We start from the raw sequence: 27,586 nt of genomic DNA, 5'->3' as shown, positions 1-27,586 counted from the left end.
CCCGATTCGGTAAAAGAATCTGTCTCCCCCCAAACAATCACAACCCCTCATCACCACCCGGTTCAATCTTACCTGTCATGAGAAGAAATAGGATATAGAATGAATTAATTCCGAACTGCGGTCTTTGCCTGGCCATGCTTTTATCCCGATGATGTGGAAATGCTTTTCAAATCAGGGATGATTCCGTCCTCACCTTTCCCGAAGTGTACCAACATATATAGCACAAAACATATTTTTTCCTCGCAAGTTCCTAAATCAATAAAAATAATGTTCCCAAAAAAAGAACAATGATTATCGAGTAAAAACATTTCAGTTGTCAGTACATATTTATAGAAGGCATCTGTGTCGGCTACAGACTCTGACTCGGAGGGAGCAAAAGGTCATGAAGAAGAGCCAGCACCGCCCTTGCTAGGAGAGGGGAGTATACCTCCTGGACAATCAGCTCCAGGTTGTGACAGACGGGGGACTGTACCTCTTGCTACACCAGCCGTAAGTGGCGAAAGACAGCGGAGTATACCTCCTGGACAATCAGCTCCAGGTTGTGACAGACGGGAGACTGTACCTCTTGCTACACCAGCCGTAAGTGGCGAAAGACAGCGGAGTATACCTCCTGGACAATCAGCTCAAGGTTGTGACAGACGGGAGACTGTACGTCTTGTTACACCAGCCACAAGTTGTGAAAGACAGGGGAGTATACCACCTGGACAATCAGCCACAGGTTGTGAAAGACAGTGGAGTATACGTCTCCTGGACAATCAGCTCCAGGTTGTGAAAGACGGGGGACTGTACCTCTTGCTACACCAGCCGAAAGTTGCGAAAGATAGTGGAGTGTACCTCCTGGACAATCAGCCACAGGTTGTGAAAGACGGGGGACTCTACCACTTGTTACACTAGCCACAAGCTGTGAAAGACAGTGGAGTATACCTCCTGGACAATCAGCTCCAGGTTGTGAAAGACGGGGGACTGTACCTCTTGCTACACCAGCCGCAAGTGGCGAGAGACAGTGGAGTATACCTCCTGGACAATCAGCTCAAGGTTGTGACAGACGGGGGACTGTACGTCTTGTTTCACCAGCCACAAGCTGTGAAAGACAGTGGAGTATACCTCCTGGACAATCAGCTCCAGGTTGTGAAAGACGGTGGACTCTACCTCTTGTTACACCAGCCACAAGTTGTGAAAGACAGGGGAGTATACCTCCTGGACAATCAGCTCCAGGTTGTGAAAGACGGGGGACTGTATTTCAAGTTGTAAACGACACGGGATTGCCTCTCTTGCTGCACCAGCCACGTGGCTTGTAGCTGTAGAAGACGATACCCTGTCAGTGGATCCTCTGGTCTTCCACAGTGTGTGGCTAATGTAGAAAGAGGAATAGTTCCCTGTCTTTCACAGCTTCACCACTGCGCCACGTGTAAAAGTTGCAAGAGAGCGGCAGTAAATCAAGCTGTGAAAAGCGAGGGGACTATTCCTCCTGCTACACTAGCTACATGTTGTGAAGGGACGTATTCCACCTGCTGTACCAGTCACAAGTCGTGAAAGACAGCGGACAATTCATCTTGGAACATCAGCCGCAAATTGTGAAGAAGACAGAAGGCTGTACATCCTGCCTCACTACATACGGCCCGTCTTTCGCAACTTGTGGCTTGTGTTAGAAGAGGTAGAGTCCCCCGTCTTTCACAACCTGGAGCTGATTGTCCAGGAGGTATACTCCCCTGTCTTTCACAACTTTTGGCTGGTGTAACAAGAGGTAGAGTCCCCCGTCTGTCACAACCTGGAGCTGATTGTCCAGGAGGTATACTCCCCTGTCTTTCACAACTTGCGGCTGGTGTAACAAGTGGTATACTCCCCCGTCTTTCACAACTTGTGGCTGGTGTAGCAAGAGGTACAGTCCCCCGTCTGTTAAAACCTGGAGCTGATTGTCCAGGAGGTATACTTCCCTGTCTTTCACAACTTGTGGCTGGTGTAGCAAGAGGTACAGCTGAGTCCCCTTACTTTCACGGTCTGTAGTTGGTCATCCAGGAGATAGAGTTCACCGTCTTTCATAACTTGTGGCTGGTGTAACAGGAGGTAGAGTCCCCGCCTGTCACAACCTGTAGGTGATTGTCCAGGAGGTAAGCTAGCTGTAAAAGACCGAGGACTATATCTCCAACCTCACCACCTACATGTTGTGAGAGTCGGAAGACCAAGCTGTGAAAGACAAGGACCATTCCTCTTGGTATACAAGCTACTAGTTGTGAAGAACAGAACACTATACAGTGGGAGACCGGTGACCGAAATGTAAAAGAAACAGGGAACTACTGCTACTGCTACACCGCGGGCTACTCGCCGTAAACGACTGTACCTAGTGCTTCACCAGCCAAAGGCTGCGAAAGAGTGAAAAAACAGGTTGTAAACGACACGGGATTGCCTCTCTTGCTGCACCAGCCACGTGGCTTGTAGCTGTAGAAGACGAGACCCTGTCAGTAGATCCTCTGGTCTTTCACAGTGTGTGGCTAATGTAGAAAGAGGAATAGTTCCCTGTCTTTCACAGTTTCACCACAAAGCCACTTGTAATAGTTGCAAGAGAGCGGTAGTAAATCAAGCTGTGAAAAGCGAGGGGACTATTCCTCCTGCTACACTAGCTACAGGTTGTGAAGGGACGTATTCCACCTGATGTACCAGTCACAAGTCGTGAAAGACAGCGGACAATTCATCTTGGAACATCAGCCGCAAATTGTGAAGAAGACAGAAGGCTGTACATCCTACCTCACCACATACGGCCCGTCTTTCGCAACTTGTGGCTTGTGTTAGAAGAGGTAGAGTCCCCCGTCTTTCACAACCTGGAGCTGATTGTCCAGGAGGTATACTCCCCTGTCTTTCGCAACTTGCGGCTGGTGTAACAAGAGGTAGAGTCCCCGGTCTGTCACAACCTGGAGCTGATTGTCCATGAGGTATACTCCCCTGTCTTTCACAACTTGTGGCTTTTGTAGCAAGAGGTACAGCTGAGTCCCCTTACTTTCACGGTCTGTAGTTGGTCATCCAGGAGATAGAGTTCACCGTCTTTCATAACTTGTGGCTGGTGTAACAGGAGGTAGAGTCCCCCTTCTTTCACAACCTGGAGCTGATTGTCCAGGAGGTATACTCCCCTGTCTTTCACAGCTTGTGGCTGGTGTAACAAGTGGTAGAGTCCCCGTCTTTCACAACCTGGAGCTGATTGTCCGTGAGGTACACTCCCCTGTCTTTCACAACTTGCGGCTGGTGTAACAAGTGGTAGAGTCCCCGTCTTTCACAACCTGGAGCTGATTGTCAGGAGGTATACTCCCCTGTCTTTCACAGCTTGTGGCTGGTGTAACAAGTGGTGGAGTCCCCCGTCTTTCACAACCTGGAGCTGATTGTCCAGGAGGTATACTCCCCTGTCTTTCACAACTTGCAGCTGGTGTAACAAGTGGTAGAGTCCCCTGTCTTTCACAACCTGGAGCTGATTGTCCAGGAGGTACACTCCACTGTCTTTCACAACTTGCGGCTGGTGTAACAAGAGGTAGAGACCCCCGTCTTTCACAACCTGGAGCTGATTGTCCAGGAGGTATACTCCCCTGTCTTTCACAGCTTGTGGCTGGTGTAACAAGTGGTAGAGTCCCCCGTCTTTCACAACCTGGAGCTGATTGTCCATGAGGTATACTCCCCTGTCTTTCACAACTTGTGGCTGGTGTAACAAGAGGTAGAGTCCCCGGTCTGTCACAACCTGGAGCTGATTGTCCAGGAGGTATACTCCCCTGTCTTTCACAACTTTCGGCTGGTGTAACAAATGGTAGAGTCCCCTTACTTTCACGGTCTATAGTTGGTCATCCAGGAGATAGAGTCCCCCGTCTTTCGCAACTTGTGGCTGGTGTAACAAGAGGTACAGTCCCCCTTCTTTCACAACCTGGAGCTGATTGTCCAGGAGGTATACTCCCCTGTCTTTCACAACTTGCGGCTGGTGTAACAAGTGGTAGAGTCCTCTGTCTTTCACAACCTGGAGCTGATTGTCCAGGAGGTACACTCCACTGTCTTTCACAACTTGCGGCTGGTGTAACAAGTGGTAGAGTCCCCCGTCTTTCACAACCTGGAGCTGATTGTCCAGGAGGTATACTCCCCTGTCTTTCACAGCTTGTGGCTGGTGTAACAAGAGGTAAAGTCCCCCGTCTTTCACAACCTGGAGCTGATTGTCCAGGAGGTATACTCCCCTGTCTTTCACAACTTGTGGCTGGTGTAACAAGAGGTAGAGTCCCCGGTCTGTCACAACCTGGAGCTGATTGTCCATGAGGTATACTCCCCTGTCTTTCACAACTTGTGGCTGGTGTAACAAGAGGTAGAGTCCCCGGTCTGTCACAACCTGGAGCTGATTGTCCAGGAGGTATACTCCCCTGTCTTTCACAACTTGTGGCTGGTGTAACAAGAGGTAGAGTCCCCCGTCTTTCACAACCTGGAGCTGATTGTTCAGGAGGTATACTCCCCTGTCTTTCACAACTTGTGGCTGGTGTAACAAGAGGTAGAGTCCCCGGTCTGTCACAACCTGGAGCTGATTGTCCATGAGGTATACTCCCCTGTCTTTCACAACTTGTGGCTGGTGTAACAAGAGGTAGAGTCCCCGGTCTTTCACAACCTGGAGCTGATTGTCCATGAGGTATACTCCCCTGTCTTTCACAACTTGTGGCTGGTGTAACAAGAGGTAGAGTCCCCGGTCTGTCACAACCTGGAGCTGATTGTCCATGAGGTATACTCCCCTGTCTTTCACAACTTGTGGCTGGTGTAACAAGTGGTCGAGTCCCCCGTCTTTCACAACCTGGAGCGGATTGTCCATGAGGTACACTCCCCTGTCTTTCACAACTTTTGGCTGGTGTAACAAATGGTAGAGTCCCCTGTCTTTCACAACTTGTGGCTAATTGTCCAGGAGGTATACTCCCCCGTCTTTCACAACTTGCGGCTGATGTAACAAGAGGTACAGTCCTCTTACTTTCACAACCTGTAGTTTCTTTTCTGGGACAAGACTAGGAGATTTGCTGTGGTTTCTGCTGGGAACTGAAGGGAGGGCCACTGGAACACATCAGGGATTTTAGGCTTCAGAAGTTTAATATCGACGGGGCATCCTCCACCATCAACACTCAACTCATAACATGGGACATGAGACTTATTTCATGAAAGTTACACTTTATTATATCATGGCAAGAACAAATATCCTCCAATAAATAACACCATGATAGATATCACTTTAAGCCAAGCTAATAATATTAACACAAACACTCAGGACTAACTCTTGTCAGCACAGCAACTTGGGATGGTATACATTAAAAATAGACCCTATTCAGTTCATTTTTTTTTTATTTCTGAGTTATATTTGAATTTTCTTCAATGAATTTAAAGTAAAAAGTTACGGAGTTTAGTTGGTTGATCCTAGCTTGTTAAATGCAGAACCTTGGTTTATTAGATGTCAGCATCACAATCCCCCACTAAATAGGTTGATCTTCGTTGATTTTCTGTTCGAAGGTGGCTCAAGATATAATAGCATTACCTACATGAATTATTCTTTTTGCCATCTCAAGTGCCCACCTAATAATTATATTTTCATTCATCTTGTCCTAGTTAATAACGGCGCATAAGCAAATGTCTTACATTTTGGCCAATCATACAGTATGAACACAAAAACTTTCTCATGCAAGTTGCAACATGTTCCAATTCGCAAATTGTCAACGAGTGACCTATTTCATACGAAAATGTGGCAGTCATACATGTAGTTAGAGAACCTTTGCCAGGGGCAACGAGTGACCGTATTTCAAACGAAAATGTGGCAGTCATACATGTAGTTAGAGAACCTTTGCCAGGGGCAACATCTGTACACATCAGAATGACTGGACTGGCTGTGGCATTCCTGTATTGTGAATTAAGTCACAATTTCTTCACGCAGATGATTTTTGGGCGTTTGGTGAAAAGGAGACTCGCTATCACAACATTTCATCCCATAATTGTTTGGCACACTTGTCAGATATCAAATGGTAAGACGACAGGGAACCTTTCTCATTGATTGTACCAAAATTTAACACGAGCATCAATATATTTACACTTAGACAAAATGTAAACTGTTAGCAAATCTTTGCATGCATACTCCACAAACGACCTCTGACAGCTCATACATATTTACATTTATTTACATATATCACACATGTACAAAGCAATAGAAAAGTGTACAGATAACTACAATACAATGCATGGCACATTGATGACTTGCAGAAACGTCTTTCCGGAATTACACAAACCACTTTACTATACATCACCGAGGATCGCCAGTAATACATGTTGTTCCCTTTATCAGGGATAGAGGGAGCAACATGTGCGACTTCCTCAAGACACAGGCCTGTGAAGGTCACGAATACTGCAGGATTTTCTGATCTGATCGAGTGTGTGCAGGTCTCTCCCCATGGCAGGATCGGTTTTCCAGATGTGGATAAAGTCCCTCTAGTTTTGGCCCTAGGGGGTGGTGTCGGTACTGATGACCTTATTCTTGTCAAATCTGAAAATCCTGATGTCAGCCGTTAGCTGATGTTATCATTGGCACCTTTGTTGGTCAGTGTATTAAGGATATCCTTTAAGCATGGGAAATACATTCAGCAATAAAAACCTTTTATCAGTCTTCACTCACCTCATCCTTTATGGTCAACAACCAAACAATTTCGCATGTAATTACCTATGCTACAACAGACAAAATATCAGTCTCATGACGTCACTTGCAAGTAAAGAACAACACCTGTCATGATTGTCTAAGCTTTAGTTATTAGGTAATCAAAGAGTGTTTTTCCACCACAGCACAATGTAACTGACTACCTCATTGGCCAATTCTAACATTACTCACCAACATCAACCAATCAGAACGCATTTTACATACAATCTCGTTATAAATAGCAAAATATTACAGAGGACAAGTAACACTAAAGATAGACACCTATGGTTGACCATGAAAATGTAGATTAGGGGCAATGCTATCCTCCCGGAGTGACGGCTACCCTTGGGAATCAACACGCACATGTACATAGCATCATCAGGGTGTTTACCAGTGAAGTGGCAGTCTTATTAGATAGATTTCTGTTGATAATGGTGGCCCACTATGGCAACAGCGCCGGAAAAAGCGCTACCAACATTTACAAATTACAATTGATGGCGAAAACAACCACAACAACTTGAGAAGAAAACAGAGCGAGATCGTTCTTGTGATTATTGTAGAAGTGGTAAAGCATTGAAAGATCTTTGGTCTGTCTATCTCGTCACGTCAGCTTGGAGTAGCTCGGAGGCGAGAATTTTCTTCTGAGATATTTGAGTATGTAAAGTGGGATGCAGCTGACTGAAGTGATCACTACGACTTTCCAAACAAAGTCCCACGTCTTGAGGAAATTGGCGTCTGAAATTCAAGTGACATTGTGATTAACCGTTTCATTACTTAGACATGTTTGGTAACTGTACAGTGTTAATATTCATGTCTATTTACTTGTGGAAAAAGAAAATACCATGAGCTCGAAAGGGTGTAGACCTTTGAAGAGGGATGGTTGGTCTTCCAATTATATGTATTACTATCAGAATGGAAAAGTATCTCTTCAACGATTCAAACTCAGTCCTGAGTAAACTTACCAAAATAGTTCCTCAAGATGGCTAATGCCGCTATATACACCGCTAAGCTTCCAACTTCCGCTATGACCATGAGATAGTGCCAGGTTCGTATTGTCAGCGCCACCATCAACAACTCCGTCAAGATGAGCGATGAGAAAGTGATCGCCACGACATGGATGAACTCGTCCTCGAAAAGTAGCAAAGCGCCGTACATGATTATACCACCTGGGGAGAAAGAATGTTATTGAATGAGTATTGACAAGGATAGGGTACTAGTAGATTAAGTGTTTTATAAACTGGGAAATAATCACTGCTTCTGTGCCAAAGACCACTTCTGGTAAGCAGTATATTGAGAAATGTTCACGAAGCTAAAAGTTGGCAATTTGAATTATTTTTCTTCACTTGGCAGACAATCAAAATACAGCACCATATGCACTGCTATGAAATAAACATTTTTAAGTTGAAGACCCAAAAGGGTGAAAACAACTTCTACAATGATGATGATGATGATGAAACAACAGTCCTACCTTGATATATACTTATAAGCACCCATATGAAGAATGTTTTGAAAGACAACGTCCGCCCCTTCACCAGATCTTTATACAACTCGGGATACGTCAGTGCGATCTCGGGCGACACATCCTTATCCAGCACCAATGAGAACACTGGGTACATGGTGAAGATTGTGGCATAACTAAAAAGAAATATCGGTAATTGAGATGACGACGAATTTTCACGGACGTACAAACTGTACAACTTTCGAAAGACTCCCTCCTCTACCAAAAAGAGTACAGAAAAATACCTATTTTAAACTGGTGTAGATTGTTTCAGCATGGCGTTAACCAATAACCAACAAAAAGGCATTTATAAACCGCATGTACTCATAACTTAGATGTCTGTGCAAAATGCATGTACTCATAACTTAGATGTATGTGCAAAATGCATGTACTCATAACTTAGATGTCTGTGCAAAATGCATGTATTCATTACTTAGAAGTCTGTGCAAAATGCATGTACTCATAACTTAGATGTCTGTGCAAAATGCATGTACTCATAACTTAGATGTCTGTGCAAAATGCATGTACTGATTACTTAGATGTCTGTGCAAAATCCATGTACTGATTACTTAGATGTCTGTGCAAAATCCATGTACTGATTACTTAGATGTCTGTGCAAAATGCATGTATTCATTACTAAGAGGTCTGTGCTTAACAGTGAGTAGCCCTAAGTATATGATTCGTATACACTATAAAGCAAAACCTGGACTGATTGACTTACCCCACCATTAAGAATCCAGGGAAGAGTGACACCGAGACGAAATAGAATACAGATGAGAAGACTGCTTGCATAGTAGAGATGATCAAGCCACGATGTATCACAAACTGACTCAGGGCTGCTGAACGCTTGTAGCTAGAAAAGAAAAGGAGAAATCGTAGAATTTGACAAGACAACACTATCAAAACATCAGATTCTTAAAGGGTAACTCGTGTCAAATTTCACCACATAATGTTCAAGCTGTTTTTGACAAATGACTACGTCACTTTCTCATAAATCGGTAAGGTGTTCGTATCGAAATGCACATTTTCTAGAAATTGATAGTTTAATCCCGCCCAGACGGCTCGCTTCGATGCCGTTGAAATTGCGCTACGCCGATGACGTTTTCGTTGATGACGTCACAACATGAACATTTTTGCAGTTGCGGTGGTTTACATTCAGCGATTTTATAATAAATCTAATCAAAAATGGAAAATCTGAGCTTTACATTTGTGATCAACAATTAAAAAGGGACGTATTTCCGCAAAGTTGTAAATCACATCATAGTATCACTACGATGGATTGCTATAACGGTTAAGTGCATCATACATGTTATTGGAAACTACCCTCCAAACTAGAGTTCTTGTTCCTGTTTGAAGTGATTCGAATACAGCACACACCTTGAGCTACCATACCTCAAAACCTCGTTACTTCTGATTCCAGAGAATGACCAGGTCTTTCTTCAGACAAGATGATAAAGGGAAACAGAAAAATCCTTCTACATTTCATAACCTCATCTCTTTTAAGATATTGGATGATATGAATAAAGACTAGCAAGTGCTTTTACTTCAATTTTGTTCAGAAAGGCCTAGTGTAAATGTACATGGAGTTTTAGATAAAAGCATTTGCTAGTCTTTATTCTTATCACCCATTGAGTCAAAAGCGGGCCTAGTATTTCATGTGACTAAACTCACCTGTATCGACCATGCACCATGAGCAACCGCCCAAGAAAACTAAACTGGTTAATGGAGAAATCTGCCGCCAGCGACGCCTGCTTCCCTTCCTTGCCGACGATACCCACGCCTACATCCGCCGCCTGGATCATACTGACATCATTACCTCCATCACCTGGAAGGAAAAAATACACTTTTTTTCCAGCCAAACTGATAAATGTATAATTGACTACAAAATTGATTATATCGTAACACAATTTGTACAGTTGTACGATTACTATTTGTACAGACGCCCTTGGGACTGACAGATACTGTCCTAAATTGGCAGATTGACTAAACGATGGTGGTTGAGAAGATACACACCTATAGCACATGTCCGGTTGTTCGTGTGCGCTCTGAGAAGTTTAACTATCTCTGCCTTCTGGGTCGGCGAGCATCGGCATACCACGACTGCTGGGCACTGGCAAGCCAACTCGACAAACTCATGCTCATAATATTTCAAACACACCTGAAAATAAGACACGAGAGGGTTACCAGACGGAAAGGGACACCCACACATGGCAAAGCTAACAATACTTGCATAACATTGGCTGATATGAATAAAGTCTAGCAATTTTGTACAGAAAGGCTTAGTGTAAATGTACATGTAGTTTTAGATAAAAGCATTTGCTCGTCTTTATTCATATCACCCCATAGCAGGTCAGAATTGTTTCATCTGCTTGGTAGCCTGGGCCAAGACGGCAGCTGTCAGGTCAAGACATTTGGGTGAAGGCACCACAATGACCCGTAGCATTCTCAGTTGAGAAATACACCTATTGAAGTGTGTTAGACGAAAGTTTCTCATCATTATCCTACAAGAATGACCCTTACCTCAAGTGACTCCCCAGTTATAACAAGACAACAGTCTTGTTTTCTCCTAAACGAGTTGAGTTCCAAATGCGCGTCTGCTCGAGACAACACCTGCTTGAACGTGTGAATGCTCTGCGTTCGTGAAACTAACCGTGAACTTTTAGCAATGCATGTAGCCGTCTCTAGCTTATCACCTGTTAACATCCAAACCTGGAACAGAACAAAGATACAATGAACTCTTCAACTACCAGGGACGAAAATGCCTGGATAAAAAGAATGATAAATTTCAAAGTTTTTCGCGACGAGAGGGAGGCATGTTCAGAATTCTTAATACCTTGATGCCAGCGTTCCTTAACATCTCTAACGTAGGCCTAACGTTATCCTGGAGCTTGTCCTCAACCCCTGTCAGACACAGCAGCTCCATGTCCATCTCCAGCCCTTCAATGACTTGTGCGACCTTGGACGAACGTTCCTGGATGGCGAGTTTTGCCTGGTGGTAGCGATTCTCAAAGTCCTGGTACTGGTCTTCCGTCAGCGGCCGCTTGGCTACGACGAGAGTACGAAGACCTTCACGTGCCATGTTACCGCACTGAAAAGAAATTTAAAGTATCCTTTGAAGCTTGACATGCAGGTTATACAACTTGTAAACACAATCAGATCATCCCTTCTGTTTGGTCTACCAGGGTCACTCGATTGGGACATCCAAACAGAGTCTACCAAAGTGTTTAGTAGGAGGCGTCAAGGCCAGGCAGTAATGAAGATAATAATGATGAAAACAACAGGCCTTTGCATACGAGTTTCCTCTCCTTGAACTTAGCTCATGACGACATTACAACTCACCTCTTCCTCCAGCCAATCATTGTACTGGACAACTGGCACCATCACGACGTCGGCACCTTTCATAAAGAACGTGATATCGCCAGTACTCATCTCCTGAAGATACGAACGGAAGATGATGAGGAAAGTTCTTCATAATATGCACACTGGTAACAGATCTAATCCTTCAAAGCCAACACCCTCTTTCACCAGCTTCACGCGTCAGCTTCATGAATGTAATCACAGCCACACTACTCCGGTTATAGATGACAGTCCGGTAGGCCTGGACAAGGTCAGTCTAGAATATCTGGTCGTTCGACTTCACAGCAAAACAGATTGAAAATATTCTTACCCTGACAATGATTCCCATTCTTTTTCTCTCTGACGTAAAAGGAAATATTTGTAAGATTTGATAGTGTAGTTCGGTGCCGGTTGGCGATCGAAGCCACATGTTGGTCAGGTCACGCTTAATTAGGGTCAGGTTAACGCTTTCACACCATGCTACCAGAGCCACCTGTAGGAGAAGACAAGTAAATGTTAGAAAAACTCACAAGGGGTGTCACAAAGAGTGCTTAGGAGGGGTCGGTATAAAATGGTGTCAATACAGTACGGTGTCAATTGAAGACAAATAAAGAAATGACTAATCTAGATGTCATCAACAAATAGGAAATCATGTACAAGGTGATGTCATTTTCAAAGCTTACATCCCATCTTCTTTTACGATAGTTTTTAGGTCATTGCAGGGGCAGCAAATAAGCCCAGTGAATTCTCAATTCAAATTGCGCAACCTACCTCATCAGGGCTGGAAGCCTGATATGTCACTTCCTGTTTGATCTGTTGGTCCGCTTCTGTCTCCGAATTGGCGCTGTCTTCAACATCCTCGTAGACTGGCGTCACGTTATGGCACAGTGCCAATGCCTTCACCGCTTCCACAACACGCGTCACGATCGTACGGCGGACTTTCGTCGTGGACCCGGGTCGACTGGGCGTGAGAGCTGCTGGGTCTTTTGGTATCGTGAACGACGTCTTTAAGTGCGCCATGACCTCATCCATGGTGTCGGATGAAAATGAAACAGTCCCGAGATGAAGTCGTTTGAAAATCTGAAAAAAATCAAAAACACAAATATCAGGAGTTTGCACATTGTTTTCAGGCACAAATGATGTACAAGACACAGCCACCTAACAATGGGCCAGGGCACTATTAGCTAGACACCAGATTACATCTTGCATTTTATCTTTATGGCGTGAAATAAGCTATGAAATGAACTTTGGTGCATACAAGAAGGTACTGGCCGTCGCAAACACATCTCATGATCGACTTTGTTTTGACAATAACTCGGTGCATTTAAAGGTAGACCGAAGTCAGAAAAACAAAGAAGTAGTGAGAAGTGCATCATTACTTCAAGATTGGAAAATGGGAATGAATTGACTAACAAACAATTGCGTAGTGAGAAGTGCATCATTACTTCAAGATTGGAAAATGGGAATGAATTGACTAACAAACAATTGCGTAACGTACCATTTCATTCTGAGTGAGGGTACCCGTCTTATCAGAAAGAAGATAAGTGATGCGACCCATCTCTTCGGGGATGGTAGTGCTCCGTACCACTGTACCAGGTATCTTGTCGTCTCGCTGGATCATCCAGGAATACACTGCCTTGCCCATGTCAAGGTTAACACGCAAACTGAAAATAACAAGAGGCCCAAGGTGCTCAGCTGAAATACATTGGTACAATGTACAAAAAATGGATAGTACCAGCTACATGTAGGTCTCTTTCAACTGCAATTTGGTTAAATGATCTGCCTATATCACGCACATATACAAGGACAGCACTTGTCAGTCATGAGGGTGTCCTAAATAGAAAGTTCTACTGTACACTTTGTGATGAGTACTCACCTAATTGGTATGATGTAGGAGAAGAGGAGGATGAATCTAAACATGTATCGATACCACGGTCCGGTGAAGCCCTTGATGATCATCATCACCAACGATAACACGACCACGGCAAAGAACAGGAGTTTGGTCAATGTGTTCACTTCGAGGTCCAACATCCCCACCTGCAATGAATCCACAACATGAATTTAGAAAATGTATTGCTTTTGATCACTTACAAGCGACAATCATAAACGGGCAAGGCTCAGAATTTAACTGCTGCAACCCCTGGAATCCTTGACTTCCCGACCACAAGTAAGACACTCCTCAACAGTGCCACTCTGATTCCCCGAAATAAAAAACGACATCTGGATTCCAAACTGATACTGGGAGCTCTTTTGTGCGTGGTCAGCTGTAAATTTATGATTTTAAGCAACGTACCTTAGTTTTAGGATGAGAGGTGTTCATGACGGCTCTAGTCTCTGGCCCGGTGTAGATGATCACACCTAGAGCTGTCCCTGACGCTACCACAGTATTGGACCACAGGACATTCTCAATCGCCAGCGAATCTTCTGATTGGTGCACCTGGTCACACTGGAAAATAAGCAGAACAGATCATGAAATAAAGCAAAACCAAAAAGTGTTTTTTTAACCATTCTGCTACCAGACATTCTGGTAACTAATTTACTAAAAGACCACAAGGACCGTCCCAACCTGTCGTATTTTAGCTTATGTTAATTTCGAATAACAGAAATTTAAAAAAAACAATTCTACAATAATTATGTGACATACCCGTGTAAATGTCCCAATAAAACTGTGAATGTCTTTTTGCGGTTTCTCGGCATAGACCTGAGCCGATATTCCCCACAGATCAGCGTCGGTCGGCAACTGCTGCGTGGAGCCAATCGCTAGTCGAAGCTTCCAGTCCGTTTCTCCATCGAGCTGGTCAGTCCTGATAAAACAAGACCCGTTTTTCTCTGTCGTTCGGACAAGTACCATATCGGCTGGAACCCGCTGATCCTAGAAATGAGAACACCATGCACAATGTAGGTACTTTGAGGAAACCATGTCAGTTGAACAGGATATTTTTGTACTTTTTAAAGAAATTCCTTCAAGTTTCAGAGTTTTATACCACATTGTTTAACCCCAGCATGCAGCCATGTCAATTCCAGACCCAGGTCAGATACAGTGGCAAGCAAAATTACTAATAATTATCAATTTACCTTTTCTACAAAAATAAGATCGCCAACTTTGATCTTTGAACTTGGCACGATTACAACACCGGTCCGCGTCACTTTTTTATACTTTGTTGAATTCATCTCTCGATCTCGTCGAAAACGTCTGAAATCATCGACCGCCTCCCGCACCATGGTAACAAATATCACAAAACACTAAAAAGAAGATGATTTCAAGGTAAGTTTCTTTCAAATAAAGTAATTATCTTTCAAATCAGGTCATTTTCTTTCAAATATAATGGTATAGAATGTTTCTTTCAATTTAAAAGTTAAGTCTCTTTCAAACACTGTCATTTTTCTTTTAAATAAGGTACGGTACATGTACAATCATGTTCAAAAGTTTATGGACACCAGTTTTTGCACATTTTCTCAAAAACGGCTAATCCTATTGAACCCAAATTTTCACCAATGGTGGAGAATCTTCTTGGCTATCGAATGACGTGATAGTTGATATCAGGACCAATTGCATAACAAAGTTATTACATAATTTTGAGAGGGATCTTTTTTTTACTTTTTTGTTAATCAATTTTTCAAAACCAAATTAACCTACAGTATATATTGCACATAGCTAAGACTTTCTGTGAAAAAAATTTGGATAAATCTCATTTCAGTTTTGAGATATATCGAAATATCAAAATTTTGATATTTTGATAATTTGATATTTTTGGGTTTTTTGCAACTGTATCATTGAGAAGTCATACCCAAATAATGATTGGCACCAATTTAGCACAGCTAGCAACTAATATTGCTGAGAAAAGGTGGATACTTGGTAGTATGAAAATTTTCATATTATAATTTCAAGATGTTCCTTTAGTTGAAAATCAGAAAAAAATCACCATTCATTCAGGGGACATGGGTACTACTAGGATATATCGAAAAATCAGAAAAATCTCAAAATTTTCAGAATCTCAAAATTTTGATATTTTGATATATCATGAAAAGTAAATGATATTTTCAAATACTTTCTTCACAGAAAGTCTTAGCATTGTTATCTGTATGATGCAAGATTTATACTTCGATTTAAAAAAAATCAACCAAAAAGTGAAAAATAGATGCCTCTCAAAATTATGTAATAACTTAGTTATGCAATTGGTCCTGATATCAACTATCACGTCATTCGATAGCCAGGAAGATTCTCCACCATTGGTGAATATTTGGGTTCAATAGGATTAGCCGTTTTTGAGAAAATGTGCAAAAACTGGTGTCCATAAACTTTCCGACAAGGGTGTACATGTAGGTTTCTTTCAAATTACACAACTTAGGACCAAAACCAGTGTCCCCATTAGCGAGGGTGTCTTTAATAGAGAGGTGTCCGCTAAGAGAGGTGCCGCTGTATTTTACAACAGTGATCTTACCAATGGTCCCCAGTAAGTATATAAATATCCTATCCGTATCTCCGGGATAAACTGTGAGCACGCCATCACAAGAAAGTAGAGATTCAGGAAAAATCGAAATTGTTCAAATAACACCTGTAAAAGAAACGAAAAGAATTATAATTGTTGATGATTTATAGATAGGGCAACTACTGATAAATGTCCTTTTACCTCTGGTTTCCTCCTACATGCACCAAGTTTTTGTTTTCAGTTGAAGAGAATGAAATGGCCAGGGCCATTGTGCTCACCTCATGTGGAGGAAAGATGGATAAAGAGCATGGTATTGTGTCATGTAGTGTTAGGTTTGATGTAGGTCCAAGCAATTACAATTTCCCCAAAATAGCCAATTTACAATACATTCGACCTCTGTGACCTTGAAAAGTAGGTCAAATCAAAGAAGACCCGGGTGACACATTGAATGGTTGTTAGAATTAGATGTACCTATGATATAAAATTGGTGCCAATCGGGCAAGTCATTACTAGGAATAATGGCATTTTGAAGAATTTAGGATTTGGCCCCCTCCCTGGAGGCCAAACGGCAAATCAGATCGCACCAAACTTCGGTACCTGAGATCACCTGACCAAGGGGTACATGTGTACTTAATTTGTGATTAATAGTCATTGCAGTTAAGAAACGTGCCATAGTTACGGCCGGACGGCGAATTTACGCCATTTGACCTCTGTGACCTTGACAAGAAGGTCAAATTAAAAACCTGTGTGACATATACTGTATGGTGGTTAGATGTACCCATGATATCAAATTGGTGGCAATCGGGCAAGAAGTTAAGGAATAATCACATTTTTAAGGTTTTTGGATTTTGCCCCCTGGTGGTCAAGTGGTGAATCATATTGGACCAAACTTCGGTCCCTAAGATCACCTGACTAAGGGGTAAATGTGTACCAAATTTGGTATCAATAGCCATTGCAGTTTAGAAACGTGCCATCGTTACATCCTAACGGCCAATTTACACCATTTGACCTCTGTGACCTTGAAAAGGAGGTCAAATCAAAAACCCGGAGGATATATGATGCACCTTTGCTAGAAGTACCTACCATATTTTTTTCAAAATTTCCCGACTACTATTAAGGGAGATATTGCATATTTTCACTTTTAACGTTTGGCCCCCTGGTGGCCAAACCATGAAACGAATCGGACCGAAACTTGGTCTCCAAGGTGTCATTACATAAGGGTACATGTGTACCAAGTTTCAACTCAATAGCTCTAACAGTTACGAAACGTGCCCTGCTAACGGACGACGGACGACGACGACGACGACGACGACGGACGACGGACGCCACGGTATGGGATAAGCTCACCTCTGCTAAGAGGTGAGCTAAAAAGGTTGACATTGATAAGTAAGTTAAAGTGGGACAATTTTAGTCCTGGTACAATTATAGCTCCACTGTGCATTGATGGGCACTACCAACTCTTTTCTACACCTTAGGGCTATAATATAATTGTACCATTTAACCTTATCAAAAGGACAGCCCCTGAGCAGGCTAACCTAGATACCTACCATGGGTATAAACGTGATGACACTATACTTCTGGTTTCGTATTATATTCGCTGGAAACTTTTCTGTCGTCGGCGCCAGGAGGCCGACCGGCACCAACCGCGGCTTGTATTCTTTCTTGCGACGACATTTGTCCCAGACGGCCTCGCAACAACTGGAAGAGAGAAGAAATATACAACAATTTGTCGCTAACTTTTTGAGGATATCTTTGATGTGAGAAGACGCAAATGCTCAAAGATTTGAAACAGTTCAAGTTCAGCCCCATTTCAGAGCCAGAGCACCAAAGGCATAAGGGAGAATATAGCCAAGATTATATTTCAGGATAGCTATAGGCAAAAGTAGCCCGTCTCATCATTCTTTCTGATGTGGTTAACGTGTGGCTTGTTATCTCGTAGGGTAACTCCAAATGTCTATAAACCATGAAGACATACCATCAATGTATTGAAAGATACTCAAAGACCCCCGACAGTGATAGTCACAGCGACAGAGAGAAGAGGCGAAAGATGTAAGAGTGACAGATAAGACAGTTGGAGTTAGAACAGTGCTCTCTCCACCAAATTTCTCTGGCCGGCTGCTTTGACAACATTTTTATAGAGTTAAGACTTCAATTCTGTCCTGGCTGGCAGCAAAATGTGTCAAAAATAAAGAGCGTGGCGTTGCCTCCAAGGAATAATAAATTGGTATGACCCCTAGAAATTTGGTTAAAAGGATGCAGAGCAACACCCACGCTGATTGGCAACTCAGGTCTAGTGCTGGGAAAAGAATTTTGATTGGCACGGAAGTGTGCAGCTGTCCGATATTCATGCATCTACATTCATCTGGCCCAAAGGATTTAAAATAGGAGTGTGGATGATTTGGTAATCTTGGAATTTTGGTGACTGGAATAACACCACAAATGGGTTGGTGGGTCATACAGGTACTTAAAAACGAATTAGAATGGTCTTTGGATAAATAGGATTTTCTGGAATGACTTGGAAAAGCAAGAACGACAAGACAAGACAAGACAGACACGAACACAACACCAAAAAAGATATCTTTGATTAGACACAAGAATTAAACAAATCTTTTGATACACAATAATACAACAGTGTTTTAGTGAGACAAATAAAATAATGAATGGAAACAGCTGAACGCAGATGTGGACGGACTCTCAACATTTCCTTGACAGTTCATTTTTTATGCCTCCTGAAATTTGTTTGACCCATTTTCCTTCAGCTCAGAAATTTGACTCAAGCAGGCCGCACACCTCATGGAAAACCCCAAGCGCAGATGACTGTAATTTGCCTTTTTGATACTTCTGCCCAGAGTGACATACCTCCCCCTCCCAACATCACTCAGGAAACCCTCACCTCAACTCAAAGGCAAGTCAAAATCTATGCAATGCAGTCCAGACCATCTTCATATCGTTTCCAAACAGAAAACGTCAATATACGCCTACATACAGGTTTATACTGTGGTTTTTCATTTATTCAATATTGTGGTCCATAACAAGGCCTGCTGATGCATGTGTGCACAGCTGTTAAGGACAGGTATTGATCTTCGATTAAATATAGAACCAGGCCTACACAGTGAGAGATAGATTTGATGAGGCAACACGCCATTTGTACACTCGTGGTTCAAGTGAATATGAAAAAAACCCTTGCAGATGGCATGTCAATGACAATGTGATGAAAACTGGCCTATAATCGGGTAAACAACAGCAATGCTGAAGTTTATATTCAATGTGTACTTTAAATACAGAACAAAAATATCTCAAAGTCAATTTCAATTCCCCCTCCCCTGCCTGACACCAACAAGTTGAGTCGTATGAAGTCAAAGAAAGACTGTGGAGCTATCCAACATATAATAGGATAGGCAGGACAAGTATCTCTGCCCTTAATGAAATGGCCAGGGCCATTGTGCTCACCTCATGTGGAGGAAAGATGGATAAAGAGCATGGTATTGTGTCATGTAGTGTTAGGTTTGATGTAGGTCCAAGCAATTACAATTTCCCCAAAATGGCCAATTTACAGTACATTCGACTTCTGTGACCTTGAAAAGTAGGTCAAATCAAAGAAGACCCGGGTGACACATTGAATGGTTGTTAGAATTAGATGTACCTATGATATAAAATTGGTGCCAATCGGGCAAGTCATTACTAGGTATAATGGCATTTTGAAGAATTTAGGATTTGGCCCCCTCCCTGGAGGCCAAACGGCAAATCAGATCGCACCAAACTTCGGTACCTGAGATCACCTGACCAAGGGGTACATGTGTACTTAATTTGTGATCAATAGTCATTGCAGTTAAGAAACGTGCCATAGTTACGGCCTGACGGCGAATTTATGCCATTTGACTTCTGTGACCTTGACAAGAAGGTCAAATTAAAAACCTGTGTGACATATACTGTATGGTGGTTAGATGTACCCATGATATCAAATTGGTGGCAATCGGGCAAGAAGTTAAGGAATAATCACATTTTTAAGGTTTTTGGATTTTGCCCCCTGGTGGTCAAGTGGTGAATCATATTGGACCAAACTTTGGTCCCTGAGATCACCTGACTAAGGGGTAAATGTGTACCAAATTTGGTGTCAATAGTCATTGCAGTTTAGAAACGTGCCATCGTTACATCCTAATGGCCAATTTACACCATTTGACCTCTGTGACCTTGAAAAGGAGGTCAAATCAAAAACCCGGAGGATATATGATGCACCTTTGCTAGAAGTACCTACCATATTTTTTTCAAAATTTCTCGACTACTATTAAGGGAGATATTGCATATTTTCACTTTTAACGTTTGGCCCCCTGGTGGCCAAACCATGAAACGAATCGGATTGAAACTTAGTCTCCAAGGTGTCATTACATAAGGGTACATGTGTACCAAGTTTCAACTCAACAGCTCTAACAGTTACGAAACGTGCCCTGCTAACGGACGACGGACGACGACGGACGACGACGACGACGACGACGACGACGGACGACGGACGCCACGGTATGGGATAAGCTCACCTCTGCTAAGAGGTGAGCTAAAAAGGAGCCTTTTTGTTCTTGACATGTAATGTTCATGCCCATATTCCAATCATACAACGTCCCAGCACTACAACTCCCGTAAATAAATGGAAACTGGCTGGAATGATTACGTACATAGCAACCGACCACAATTAACAATATTGCTGTCATATTTATACAGCCTTGTAGACATTTATGGGCAATTCCCTGCTGCGTTCAAACCACTATGTTGAAGGTTTTCAGAAGCTACATTTACATTGCCATGGCAAGACACCACGTCACTCCTCTCCAGTAAAGCTTGCAGCACACTGGACGCCAACTCCGGCGGCAAGGCGCGTTTTTTGCAGCAAGAGTCCTGAACGCCTGAAAAATCCGTAGTGTGCTACGGACGGCGTCAGGCAAACGCCACTTGCCGCCAGATATCTAGCATGTTTGATTTTTTACGCCTGTAGCGGCGTCTGAACGCCAGTGAACGCAAGAAGAATCCAGGTGTGCTACGGATCGCCGCCAGAGTTGGCGTCAACCAGCGTCAACGGCGAGGCTTTGGCCAATCAGCTTGCGTCTTGACGTCACATGATATCAAAATGGCAGCCCCCACGATTCTTGGAAGTGGCGGAAAAGACGCTACTGGACGCCAATTCTGAGTAGGTGTGCTATGAGCGCGATCCACTGCCGCCAACTCTGGCGTCGAGCGGCGTTCAGTCTGACGCGCCTTGCCGCCGAAGTTGGCGTCCAGTGTGCTGCAAGCTTAAGGGGTACCTCAGCTATGGCATAGATCCCTTCTTAAAACACACTTGTTCAATCTTCACTTCAAAAAATAGAGGAGTTGGCGCTTTGAGCAGGGTGACCTGGAAAGGTGCTTTACAAATTCTATATTTATATTCATTTATATATATTTATAGATCTATTAGCACTGAAAACATTCAAGATACGGACCATGCAAAAGCTACATGCAGGCCATCATTGCCTTCATGATTGGGACAGCATGAGAAGTCTAAAGGAAGGGTACCTGCCTGATATTTCTACCAAGAACAAGTGGAGGCCTGGAGGCTCCAAGACCAGCTATAGCATCCATGGATGCAGAAAAACCTTCAAGACGGGCTGCAGCCACAGATGAAGGGGGAGAACCAAGATCTAGAGGTGACCAAAATCTCACTAAAGACGGGGGCGGCAGCCACTGAATGAAGCAAGAAAACAACTTACTGGAGAGTAGTGTCGTTTTCAGATTCTATCTGTTCATCAGACGCTATTAACGGAGTAGCTTCCGCCATTTTCAGAATCAGGACTTGGCTAATTGAACCGGCCAGCAAGACGGGGACCCCACCTCTCTAAATTTTCTCAACTTCCTCCGTGGGCAATCGACAACCAAACGCAGACTCCTATCTTCTATCAAATTCAAACTGTGATAAGCAATCAATGGACACCAGAACTACGAAAATGATCACCACGTTTAGTTCTGTACATACAAGCAAAATATACCAATTACTATTTTCAAGACGGGTCTGAACAGAAATGATAACACTACAATTAGTTAACACATTGGGAGACAATTTGACAACACATCAAAATGATCAAGAAAACTGCATACAATATTTTAGGGTAGTAATTCTAGTACAAAATTGAAATTGCACTTCATCCAGGACTGAACATTATTGCTGGATGTTCAATTTTATACTTGAACATGAATGGGTGCATAATATTATATTACTTCACGCATAATTCACCGCTCATACTGTATATGGAATTTGAAGAGACACTCAATGCTGCGTCTCAATGAGTGATAATATCACTGGATGAAAATAATTATCGTCATTTACTGGGATTGACATGTACTGCAGCCACAGTGGTGTAAGCAGAGTGTATGATTACTATTGGTAAGAAAATATGACATGAATATCAATTTTTCCTGTTGCAGTGTTATGAACATCTGTCACATGACCACAACAAACAAACTCCAAGAAATAGAAATAAATAACGGTGTACTGTAAGTGTGCCAAAAAAGTGCGTACATCACCATATAGCATGTATAGAGGATCAGTATATCTGGAGAACTGTGAAGTATCTGTTTTTAAACTGAAAACTTTCTGTCTGCTAAAACCTGCAGTGGTCTATTTTAAGGTTTTCGGCATGGTGCTCAAAGATATCTGGTTGTCCATTCCCTTCGGACAGTTGTCCTGCATTAGGTTTGTTAGTACTAAAACTGAAATTTTTCTCCTTGTCCACAGGACAACCACTTAAATACCGGTACTCAATTTACTCATCCGTCCGATAATTTGATTGTGCAGAAACCTATCCTCTATTGTTTACGTGGTAAAACAAAAAGTAGTGTCATTTCATGCCGGGGAGGCAGGTCAATCAACTCAACAGCCTGCAACAGTGGGAGGACAGGCAGAAAAAAGAATGCCACAACAAGCCACTTAGCGAAATTACCATGTAAAACCAGCATTTCGACTTATCAACTGCGAACACGGTATTATGTAGATTTCTGTAAATGTGCGCCTACATCAAGATAGGAGTTAGAGCCATATCAAACATTGTATGAATCCACGATAGAATTGGATAAATTACAACAGCTGTCATGCCATGTCATCAAATGCTCTCTCTGTGTACATATGCCAAGCATCGAAAAATTGGCAGCAAAGAGAATTTTCGATTTGAGCACATCTCAATGTTTTAGCCCAGGCTGTATCTATCTTAGGTGTCCAAAGACGCTCAGTAATGGTATTTTGATATTAGTGGGTCTTCAAAACAGCACGGCACTACCAAAGAGTTTGTAGTGGTGTGGTGAGTCTCAAATATCAATCCAAAATTTGATAAAATATGACCAGGAATACACAGCTATTTTGGTCTGGGAGTGGTAAAGCTTGCTGCTTCCCAGAAATTTCATAAGGTAGACCAGATTAGCTTCCGTTTTGTTTTGGCATCTGAAAAGTCGAAGCAATGCTGGTTTTACAAGAGACGACGAGCTTACCTGAGATCAATTTTGACATGACTTTTTGGTAGAGTGGGTGTGGTCACCTGACAGTCCAAGCTGGGCTCCGAGTGTGACGGACTGACAGCAAGAATGGAGACTTATCATACGGATCAAATATAGTACAAAATAGTCGACAAAACCAAAACAAAGGTTAAATTGTTCTGTATTTGATTGAAAAATGGTGTAAAACTGAGGTGATTATCAATGCCTTGCAATGGAAATCTTCACCGGGTGTTCCCTTGCAAGCAACCATCAAGGAAGAGACCAATGAAATGGGGTGCCCTAAAAAACAGGAGGCAATTCCTACCCAAATTCACCATCATTTTCAGAGATTTTTCACTAATAAAGGAAGTGTCTGTCCACCTGTGCTTAATCCTGGTTCCACCAGGGAGTAAAGAGAAACCTTATCCACCAGAATGCTGACAATCAATGGATCATCTCGACCTGCCAGAGAGTGAAAGAAATCGTCTGTATTTCATGGAATCGGAAGATTTACATAAACAGATGATTCCATAACGACTTTCAAAATTAAATGAACTGAAAGTTAAACTTGACATTTTGCTTTTTATTCTATTCAACCATTACAAACCTACAACGCAGACTGTTGGTGTGACTCCCTTTGGCCAAAAGGCACAAACCTTTCCGACCAAGGCTTTAAGGTCTGTCTGGCACTGACATTGACTGTTACTGGCCAACTCTCAGTTCCTTTCCAAAGCAGCAGACCGAAATGATGTTGCATTTGGCAATGTTAAAGGGAAGCTATCGAGAAACGCTTATAAAAATGGGGAGTTTTGAACGGCCCGGTTAAAACCTAAGGCGGGAATAAGTTTCCTTTGTTAGATGTTAGCAGTTTCAAGGTCCCCTAGGTAGTTGTTGCGGTGAGCTGTTCATCTGGCTAACATTGCATAACGTTGCATAACATTACTGGCTCCAGTCAATGAACTGCGTAAGAGGTAATCTCCAATTTAGTTATTTTTACTACGTTCAGCTAGGCGAAATAAAGACTTGGGTCACGACAGGATCTCTTTAAGCTGATATCAAGGACAAGGAAGTGATTTGCATGCCTTTGCCAGTGCCAATGAATGATCTGATTCCCAGGACGAACTAAAAAGTACAATCTATCGCTATGTCCACCAATTCAAACTACATGTTCCCTATAAACTTATACCAAATTGAAACTGAATGTAAATTACCTCAATAAAAAAGCTTGCTTTTTTCCATAAAGGTATCTACATGACAATGATGGATTAGAACATTTTGCATTACAATTTCAAGAGTTGGACAATCTTCTAGTTTTTGGATTCAAAATTAGGGTTGATTTTCACCTTGTAAATTGAATGTTACTGTAATTACATGGTCTAGAACTGAAATCCAAGTCCATATTATAACAACATAATTGAAATACATGTGAGATGATGAATATATGTATTGTAAATGCACTGAAAGATATGAATTTACATCAGATACCTGGTGAAGTCCTCCTCAATCAAGAGAAACGTACTATAATGAATTATGAAATCACAAAATACAAAATATAGACATAAAGAATCGATAAATTTCTAGCACAAAAATATGACTTTTTGCATCTAAAACTTCTGACATGTCTGAAGAGAATCTGGCTTCGTCAAGTGTGAAAGGTACATAACTTGGTGCAGAGAAGTTTCCTTTAAGCTAGAAAAATGAAAAACTGATACAACTATAGCAAAATGGCTACAATATACAAACGCTGTCAGAATCCGCAACAAAGAGCCCAGCTTGCACTGTGACAGCACCAACGCAATTAACAAACAAAGCATGGAGCCACCAATACAAGAGAGTGTGTTCTCCAAAGCATTTTAACAGGATGTGCCACCCCAATATTCGTGACCCATCACACAAAAATGGGTAGTAAATAGTAAGTCGCATTAGGGGCATATGGAGTTATCCACATATTCACATAGCTTGCTGCTTAGATTATAAACCTACTCCCAGCTGTGTATCTTTTATGGCGAGATATTCATAAATATGGATCATATTTGACGTGATTTCATGTTGTCAGTGATTGCTCAATACTAAGCTTTGTGACTTACTACCCCATTTGGTTCGATGGGTCACACAGTGGGCCTTGGAGTGACAAATTGTTTTTTGGGCAGAGTTCGACTCAACTGGTGGAGAATGCGTTGTCACTTGTCACCCTTGAAGAACTCTGGCAAATTAAATTCGGGAGATAAAGAACACTGTTCTGAAGATGACATGAACTGATGAAGATGGGACAGCAACACAGAGGTAGTGGATGAATTGAAAGGGAAGAACGCACATAAAGATATGATTTTTGCCTCCTTAAATCAGCCACTGTCATCAATTTCTAGAGCAAAAGTCACGTGTAGATGAAAGGGACGTAGAAGTACCGTAATGACTATTTAGTTGTTTTGTCTGCTTTTTTATTTTGAAAATCTTGACAAATTTGTAAAGAAATACCAGCTTGCATGCATGCATGAATCTGTGTTTCGTGCATTTAAAAATAAGGTTTTCATCACATGGAAAGGGGCCTACCAGGGCTATAATAGTATAATCTTACCTTACTGTTTCAAACTATTGAGCTACACATTAAACATGACACCTACTAACCAGAAAACATACATCAGTACCACAGGGCACAGCTGTTAGAAACGAAATCTCACATGATGCAGATTATATGCAACAGCTCTAAAAAGGAACAGAATAAAATGCAGGTTAGACTATGAGACTAAGAGGATAGTGAGAAATTAAAGTGCATAGAAGAGAAAGTAGAAGCCAGAAGAAAATAGACAGAAAACGGAAAGTGTGTATGTACCTAACACACTTGAGGCGCCATCCAGTGGTTAAAAAATAGATGAATCCGTGAGAATGACGTCCCCGCAACCGGGGACGAATCAAATAGTCGCTTTCATCAGTCTCGAAGCCATCAGACTCATTCCCTATCATGAGGGGGACTTCATCCATTTCGTGCATTTCGGTGCCTGCAAAATCATCTTCAAATTCCGGGTATCTATACAAAATAAACAAAATCATGTCAATTGTCATTGCCATTCCAATACCAAAATTTTGATATCATATTCATACATTTATGTATTCAATATAAAGTCATTGAGTTGTTTAAAACTGATTTTATATAGTTTTTCATTTGATTTTACATTGCCAGTTGAGTATTTTAACTGTAATGTACAACCAATATTTTGACAAAACAACTTCTTTTTCTGTTGTTACTGTTTTGATGGACAGTTTACATACATAACAATGAAGAATACTGAAAATAGATGCCAACGCACCCAGAGGCAGAGTTTCAAGAAGGAGATAGAAGAACCCAATCCAACGTGCATAATTTTTTTCTCGAGTTACCCATAAGCACTAACTACAGGGCTCAATATTCCCGACCGCATTGACGGGAAAAGCTGCCTTGCCCTCTACTGCCGCACTATATGGTATCAAGTTTATTATCATGGTCTTCATCAGTCTATGAGCATGATGAATGATTGAGTTGAAGCCACGTTTCATGCATGCAGAATTAGAATGCAGCAATCACCACGGCCACATCGTCCTGGACGTCCGCGCTTGCCGAAGCTTCGTCTCCCAAGTAATATAACATCTCGGTCTGACTACAGTTCATCATTCACAAGTCAACTGTCAATGTCTTGCACATATATATAATATTTGCCAGGCAACAAATCTATCTGGACAAAAACCGTTTGAGGAAACACCTTAGTCATAATAAATCCCACATACCAAAATAATTTATTTTCTATGAGGTAAGCGACGCAATTAGATACGTGTAAAAAGGAGGCAAAGATGTGCCATTCAATCGGTAGCCATTCGATAGATATACGACCATTCTGCACAATGTGAGTTTCATTCATTAGATGGGTACATATTCTTTCACCAGAAGTCTTTGAAAGGCCTACCTGAATTTCTTTCTACGTTTACTTCGCCCACTTAGCTCGTCATCATCGAGAATGGGCGACAGCTCGGTCGCCATTTTGGTTGATTTTCTGACGGGTAGGGAAAATTAGGAGAGGATTTCATTTCATCAAAATGCACAAATGCTGCAAATTAGACTAATGGTTATTAGTTCAATAAAATTATAATAATATGATATTTTGTTTTCAGTTGTTGATATATTTTTATCAATGGTAG

The 27,586-nt window shown here is 42.1% G+C and overlaps 1 protein-coding gene across 3 annotated transcripts; it reads right to left on the bottom strand.

The window, feature by feature from the left end:
- Positions 1-5,149: 5,149 nt before the first annotated feature.
- On the bottom strand, positions 5,150-27,437 carry LOC135495471 (probable phospholipid-transporting ATPase IIB). 3 transcript variants are annotated; one of them, XM_064784155.1, is made up of 20 exons: positions 27,355-27,427; positions 26,250-26,444; positions 17,479-17,629; positions 15,944-16,057; positions 14,577-14,744; positions 14,146-14,373; positions 13,795-13,947; positions 13,378-13,538; positions 13,000-13,165; positions 12,273-12,581; positions 11,833-11,994; positions 11,505-11,597; positions 10,999-11,253; positions 10,686-10,874; positions 10,179-10,323; positions 9,837-9,990; positions 8,887-9,018; positions 8,136-8,302; positions 7,630-7,833; positions 5,150-7,402 (listed from the first exon to the last, which is right to left on the bottom strand). In XM_064784155.1, exons 2-20 carry the CDS (start codon positions 26,405-26,407, stop codon positions 7,269-7,271), a joined length of 3,243 nt encoding a protein of 1,080 aa, XP_064640225.1. In that variant the 5' UTR covers positions 26,408-26,444; positions 27,355-27,427; the 3' UTR covers positions 5,150-7,268. The 3 variants fall into 3 exon arrangements, with proteins under 3 accessions (XP_064640225.1, XP_064640227.1, XP_064640226.1); XM_064784157.1 differs by lacking the exon at positions 26,250-26,444 and adding an exon at positions 23,435-23,515 and having other exon boundaries at positions 27,355-27,421; XM_064784156.1 differs by lacking the exon at positions 26,250-26,444 and having other exon boundaries at positions 27,355-27,437.
- Positions 27,438-27,586: the final 149 nt, after the last annotated feature.

The sequence above is a fragment of the Lineus longissimus genome, chromosome 11 (genome assembly GCF_910592395.1).
Source record: "Lineus longissimus chromosome 11, tnLinLong1.2, whole genome shotgun sequence".
Classification (NCBI taxonomy): Eukaryota; Metazoa; Nemertea; class Pilidiophora; order Heteronemertea; family Lineidae; genus Lineus; species Lineus longissimus.
This window is presented reverse-complemented; position numbering and strand designations above follow the sequence as displayed.

What these genes read in the sequence shown, in the direction of transcription:
- LOC135495471 (XM_064784155.1), bottom strand. Translation starts at nt 26,407, where the DNA reads ATGCACGAAATGGATGAAGTCCCCCTCATGATAGGGAATGAGTCTGAT. An exon ending in ATACTTACTGGGGACCATTG is followed by an intron (nt 14,745 to 15,943) that starts GTAAGATCACTG and finishes TCTTCTTTTTAG; the next exon opens with TGTTTTGTGATATTTGTTAC. An exon ending in ATGATTGGCTGGAGGAAGAG is followed by an intron (nt 11,254 to 11,504) that starts GTGAGTTGTAAT and finishes ATTTCTTTTCAG; the next exon opens with TGCGGTAACATGGCACGTGA.